This window comes from Apaloderma vittatum, unplaced genomic scaffold (genome assembly GCF_000703405.1).
Source record: "Apaloderma vittatum isolate BGI_N311 unplaced genomic scaffold, ASM70340v1 scaffold22895, whole genome shotgun sequence".
Taxonomy (NCBI): domain Eukaryota; kingdom Metazoa; phylum Chordata; class Aves; order Trogoniformes; family Trogonidae; genus Apaloderma; species Apaloderma vittatum.
In genome coordinates, this window is record NW_009716806.1 from 1 (window position 1) to 6,342 (window position 6,342).

At 52.7% G+C, this 6,342-nt stretch overlaps 1 protein-coding gene across 1 annotated transcript in view; it reads left to right on the plus strand.

Annotated features, from left to right (window-relative positions):
* Nucleotides 1-1,449: 1,449 nt before the first annotated feature.
* Nucleotides 1,450-6,342, plus strand: part of LOC104274138 (deleted in malignant brain tumors 1 protein-like) — a gene marked incomplete at its 3' end in the record, with an annotated part of 7,648 nt that continues 2,755 nt past the window's right edge. Inside the window, 5 exon segments of the mRNA XM_009869680.1 lie at nt 1,450-1,531; nt 2,567-2,913; nt 3,596-3,911; nt 5,145-5,459; nt 5,743-5,843. Coding sequence (XP_009867982.1) covers nt 1,450-1,531; nt 2,567-2,913; nt 3,596-3,911; nt 5,145-5,459; nt 5,743-5,843 — 1,161 coding nt within the window.

Here is a 6,342-nt window from a genome sequence, read left to right on the forward strand (position 1 = left end):
ATACCTGTGAGATTCTTCATGCCACCTTGCAAAGGCCACCATTTAGGGACCCGATTCCCAACACATGGGCAAGAAACATGAAAGAGGTTTGACCTCCATTTGAGTTTTGTACTTCCAGGACCAACTGGTTAATGGCTCAAATCACTGCTCTGCAGGGGCGTGCTCAGGGACATGGGTTAGTGGTGGGCCTGGCTGTGCTGGGTTGATGGCTGGACTTGATGATCTTGAAGGTCTTTTCCAACCTAAACAATTCCATGACTCTATGACCGTTAAAGATCCCTTCCAACCCAAACTATTCTATGCTAGTGCGATCTCCTTGCTCAGACACAAGAGCACACACCTGCCTGTTGCTCAGGAGGTAGAGGCAGGGATGGGCACACTGGAGAGTGAAGATGGGCTTGCATTCATCTCAGCCTGAGTCCTATGTTCATAGACCCCACTGTGATCTTCTTGAGCATCACAGCCAACAGCATCATCTCAAGATGGGGATTCCTGAGTATTTGCTCAACATAAGTTCGAGGGAAATCATCCCAACCATAGGAAATATTCCGATCAAAACCTTCCAGAAGGAAAAGTTATGGTGTGGGGAATATCCTCATGGCTGAGCTAGGAAGATGAGAGCCGTGGTTTGTGTTGAAAAGTGTCCCCTTTTAAACAGTCCCTGAGAGTAGCTGGGGTCCCTCCCGTGCTGCCCCAGGTCGCTGACACTTCCGATCCATCAGTCACGCTGCCTTCCACGTGGCCTGAGAAATAAGGTGATGTCACTTGCTAGCAGAGACACTTCTCCGTGGGACATCCATTTTTGTACATCCCGATGGGTGGGAACTCCTTCGGGAGGCCTTTGGGGGAGGTTCAGTCTGGAGGACACCAAAAGATGGGCGGATGAAGAGGGGTCAGTGTCTGGACAGGCAGCAATGTGCTTCGTATCCTCGTCCCCAGTCGTGACCGTGATGCTGAGCACAGCTTAGGTCCCTCACTGGTGCCACTTCCTCCCTGCTCTCATCTCTGGAGGGGTTGGACTCTGGCCCTGAGTGATCTGTGAGAGCAGCTGGGGGTGCTTGACCACCTGCACCAGGTCCAGAACTGCCAGAATCCTCAGGGATTCTAGGATGGACCTGAAGGGAGCCCGGAAGCCCAGGGATGGCATCAGGGAGTCCGACAGCCCAGTTGTGGGGAGAGGAGCATCAAGTGTGTTGGAGAACAGGGGAACCTTCTGAGAAATGACTTGGCACTGGGGCAGGGATGAAACGCTTAAAACATTTAAAACCTAAGGGCAAAACCCCAGGGCCAGCAGGGAGGAGGGGTCAGTGCAAGAGGAGGGATAAGATGAACACGTGGCACACGTTGTCTTTACAGAGGAGGGGACAAATTTGCTCTCACCCAGTCACGGCACCTGGCTTGGGGCTCACACGGGGACCATTAACCATCCGAAGGCGTTTGCCCAAGGGCATGGGAGGTTCAGGACGTGGCCTCCTGTCCCTGGTTGGCTTTACTGGAGCAGGGCTCCTGGTCTACCTGGCGTGCCTCTGCGGTGAGTGCTTGTTTGCGGCAGGATAGGAGCATCCTCGGAAAAAGAGGAGGATCTGCAGTAGGGGGAGGACTGGGCTTGCAGGTGGATGGGACAGAGCTTCTGACTCACAGCATTTAAAAAGGAAGAGAAAGCAGCTGATGGGATGGGAGATCTCATTAGCTGGGTAATTATCCTGCTGTCGCCCTTGCACAGAGCAGTTGGGAAATGCCTGGAGCCTGACCAACAGGTGACAGTCAAGCTCCGAAATTCCTATTTGTGTTGGCCACCTCTTCAGGGCTGACCAGTTTGTTTACAAAGGGCACAAAGTCCTCTTGCCCCCGACAGCACAAACAGAAGCGTTTATTCTGCTCTGCGCCGCCCTGCAGACACAAAGCCATTCCAGGAGGTGACTGACAGTGCTGCATGTGGGATGCCAAGCTGCTTTTCTTATATTTTTCCTGCCTCTGCCTGCCTCATATTCACAAAATCACAGAATCCTTTGGGTTGGAAAAGACCTTTAAGATCATCCAACCCAACAGTTAACCCAGCATTGCCAGGCCCACCAATAACCCATGTCCATGAGCGTCAGATCTACACGGCTTTTAAATCCCTCCAGAGATGATGACTCCACCACTGCCCTGGGCAGGGTATTCCCAGAATTGACAATCGTTTTGGTCACGAAATTTTTCTAAAAATTTCCCCCTTTCCATGAGACCCTTCTTTCCATCAGAAAGCTGCCAGCTGCTCCCTACATTCAGTTTCCTGAAGTTTTCAGTCCAGCAGCAGTGTTCTCCTTTTCGTTGACTAGGATTACAAATCCAAAAAAATATCTGCGTGCTCGCTAAAGAAAATTGTCATTTAAAACCAGGATTTGCAGGGCATTTTCTCACCTGGACTTCTTTTGTTGTTGTTATTCATTTTGGTTTGAGCCAAAGGAGAAGCAGGTGTGTGCTTCACACAACCCACCGCCTTTCTCAGAAGCTCTGCGAAACGCAGGGCAAGTGACAGTGTTCTTCCTCATCTGTCCCCTCCCTACCCCGTATCTCTCTTTTGCAGACCTGGCAACTTCCCAGCAGGTTCCCCTCCGTCTGTCCGGTGGTCCTCATCTCTGCGCTGGCAGGGTCGAGGTCTTCTATGAGAACCAGTGGGGAACGGTCTGTGACGACAGCTGGGACCTGCGCGATGCTGAGGTGGTGTGCCGGCAGCTGGGCTGTGGGGCAGCGGTTGAAGCCCCAGGCTTGGCTCACTTTGGCCAGGGACGTGATTCCATCTGGCTGGATGAGGTGAACTGCACGGGGACCGAGTCGGCGCTCTCCGAGTGTTGGGCATGGCCAAGAGGCATCCACAACTGCAACCATGGCGAAGACGCTGGTGTGGTGTGCTCAGGTACCTGCTCTTCCTCTGCCAATGAGCTCCCTTTAATATCATCAAGCCCATCCATTAACCAAACGCTGACACATCCGCAACTAAATCATGTCCCTACGTGCTGTGTCTGCCTGACTCTTAAATCCCTCCAGGGACGGGGACTCCAGCAATGCCCTGGGTAATGTGTTCCAATGCCTGAGAAATCCTTCTGTAAAAAAATTCTAACTAATATGCAATCTAAGCTTCTCCTGTTGCAGCTTGAACCCATTTCCTCTTATCTTAATGTTTGCTTCCTGGGAGAAGAAACCGACCCCACCACGCTCAAACTTCCTTTCAGGGAGCTGTAGAGAGTAAAGTCTCCCCTCAGCCTCCTCTTCTCCGGGCTGAACAGGCCCAGCTCCCTAAGACTTACCCTCTAGTCCCCTAATCATTCTGACTGACAGAATGAGGGGCTGGAACCTGTACCCACTCCAGCACCTCAATGTCCTTCTTGTTGTGACAGGCCCAAAACCAAAGAGAGCAATTAAGGTGGGACCTCATTAGCCGGGAGTAGAGGGGGTCAAACCCAACTCTTGACATTCTGGCCATAAGATTCCTCATGCAGGCCAGGATGCTGTTGGCCTTCTTGGCCACCTTGGCACACTGCTGGCTCAGGGACATCCAACTCTTGCTTTGTCCACCACCGCGAGGTGACACGTCACTTACCTTTCCATTGCAGAGCCTCCTGTGGTCCGGCTGGGGAACGGCTCAAATTGCTGCTCCGGGAGGGTGGAGGGGCTGCACAACCAGCCGACAGTGTGTGACCATGGCTGGGACATGCGTGATGCCGAGGTGGTGTGCCGGCAGCTGGGCTGTGGGGCAGCGGTGGCAGCCCCGGGCTCAGCTCGCTTTGGCCGGGGATGTGATTCCATCTGGCTGGACGAGGTGAACTGCACAGGGACCGAATCGGCGCTCTCTGACTGCAGGGCTAGACCGTGGGGAGTGAGTGACTGCAACCACGGCGACGATGCCGGTGTGGTGTGCTCAGGTAGCTGCTGTTTCTCTGCCAATGAACTCCCTGGTTCCAACAGTGCAGGTGCTTCCAGGACCAGTTTTGTTCTTTGTGACAATGACTTTGCATGGAGCAATCCTGCAATCTCTTATGGTTGAGTCAAGTCAGTTGCTGAACGTGTGGGGATTCATCCTCCCTCTTACATGTCACAGCATTGCACAGATTGGAAGAGACCTTGTCTGGAGAAAAGAAGACTCCAAGTAGACCTTATTGTGGCCTTCCAGTATCTTTAGGGGGCCTACAAGAAAGCTGGTGAGGGTCTTTTTAGGATGTCTGGTAGTGGTAGGACTAGAGTGAATGAATTAAAACTAGAGATGGATCAATTCAGATTGGACATTAGGAAGAAGTTCTTCACCATGAGGGTGGTGAGACACTGGAACAGGTTGCCCAGAGAGCTGGTGGAAGCCTCATCTCTGGAAGGCCAAGCTGGATGGGGCTCTGAGCAACCTGATCTAGTGCTAGATGTCCCTGCCCAGGGCAGTGGGGTGGAAGTAGATGACCTTTAAGGTCCCTTCCAATCCTGACAGTTGTGCGACTCTATATGATCATTGAGTCCATCCATTAACCAAACACTGACACGTCCTTGGCTAAACTATGTCCCTAGGAGCTGTGCTTGCTCGACTCTTAAATCCTTCCAGGGAAAGGGAATTCACCACTGCCTTGGGCAACCTGGCCCAACGCCTGATAACATTTTCAGCAAAGAAATTCTTCCTAATGTCCAATCAAGACTAAGCTCTGGTGTAATTTGAGCCCATTTCCTCTTGTCTTGTCACTTGTTACTTGGTTGAACAGACCGATCCCCACCTTGCACCATGCTCCTTTCAGAGAGTTGTAGAGAATGAGAATGTCTCCCCTCAGCCTCTGCTTCTCCAGGCTGAAGAACCTCAGACCCCCCAGCCGCTCCTCATCAGACTTGTTCTCAACACCCTTCCCCAGCTTCTTTGCGGTTCTCTGGACCCACTCCAGCACCTCAATGTCCTTGTTCTGAAGGGCCCAAAACTGAACACAGGGTTTGAGGTGTGGCCTCACCAGTGCTAAGTACAGTAGACAATCCCTGCCCAGGTCCTGGGCCACACAATTCTTGACAGAGGCCAGGGTGCCATTGGCCTTCGTGGCCACTTGTGCACACTGCTGGCTCATGGACATTCACTGTTTGCTTCCTCCACGTGCATGTCTACCACCACCATGAGGTGACACCTCTCTTACCTTTCCTTCCAGAGCCTTCTGAGATCCGGCTGGTGAACGGCTCAAATCGCTGCTCCGGCAGGGTCGAGATGCTGCACAACCAGCAGTGGGGGACGGTGTGTGACGACGGCTGGGACATGCGCGATGCCGAGGTGGTGTGCCGGCAGCTGGGCTGTGGGGTGGCGATTGCTGCCCTGGGCTCGGCACGGTTTGGCCAGGGACGCGATTCCATCTGGCTGGATGATGTGAACTGCACGGGGACCGAATCGGTGCTCTCTGACTGCAGGGCCAGACAATGGGGATTGAGTGACTGCAACCACGGTGAAGACGCTGGTGTGGAGTGCTCAGGTAGCTGCTGTTCCTCTGCCAGTGAGCTCCTGGGTTCCAACAGCGCAGGCAGTTCTGGAAACATTTTTGTGCTTCTTTGTGTAGCTCAATCCTGCAATCTCCTATTCTTGAGTTAAGTCAGTTGCTGAACATGTAGGGATTCCCATCTGACATATCATAGCATTGCCCAGATAGCTACAGGCCTTTAAAATTATTGATTCCAGCCTTTAACCAAACACTGGTATGTCCCTGACTGAACCCTGTCGCCACCTGCTGTGTCTACCCGACTCTTAAATCCCTCCAGATTCAGGGAGTTCACCACTGTCTTGGCAACCTGTTCCAATTCGTGATAACGTTTTCAGCAAAGAAATTCTTCCTAATATCCAATCGAAACGTCCCTTTGGTGTAACCTGCACCCATTTCTCCTTGTCCTATTGTTAATTGGTTAGAACAGACCTACCCCCACCTCACTCCACTTGTCCCGTAGCTCTAGAGAGTGAGGACGTCTCCCCTCAGCCTCCTCTTCTCCATGATGAGTAACCCCAGATCCCTCAGTTGTTCCTCATCAGACTTGTTCTCCTTCCCCAGTTTCCTTGGCCTTCTCTGGACTGACTCCAGCACCCCAATGTCCTTCCTGTAGTGAAGGGTCCAAAACTGAACACAGGGTTTGAGGTGTGGCCTCACCAGTGCCGAGAACAGGGGATAATCTCTGCCTGGGTCCTGGTGGCCACATGATTCCTGATGCAGGCCAGGGTGCCGTTGGCTTTCTTGGCCACCTGAGCACAGTGCTGGCTCAGGAACATCCAACACTTGCTTTCTCCACGTGTAGGTCTACCACCACCACGAGGTGACACGTCACTTACCTTTCCATTCCAGAGCCTCCTGTGGTCCGGCTGGTGAACGG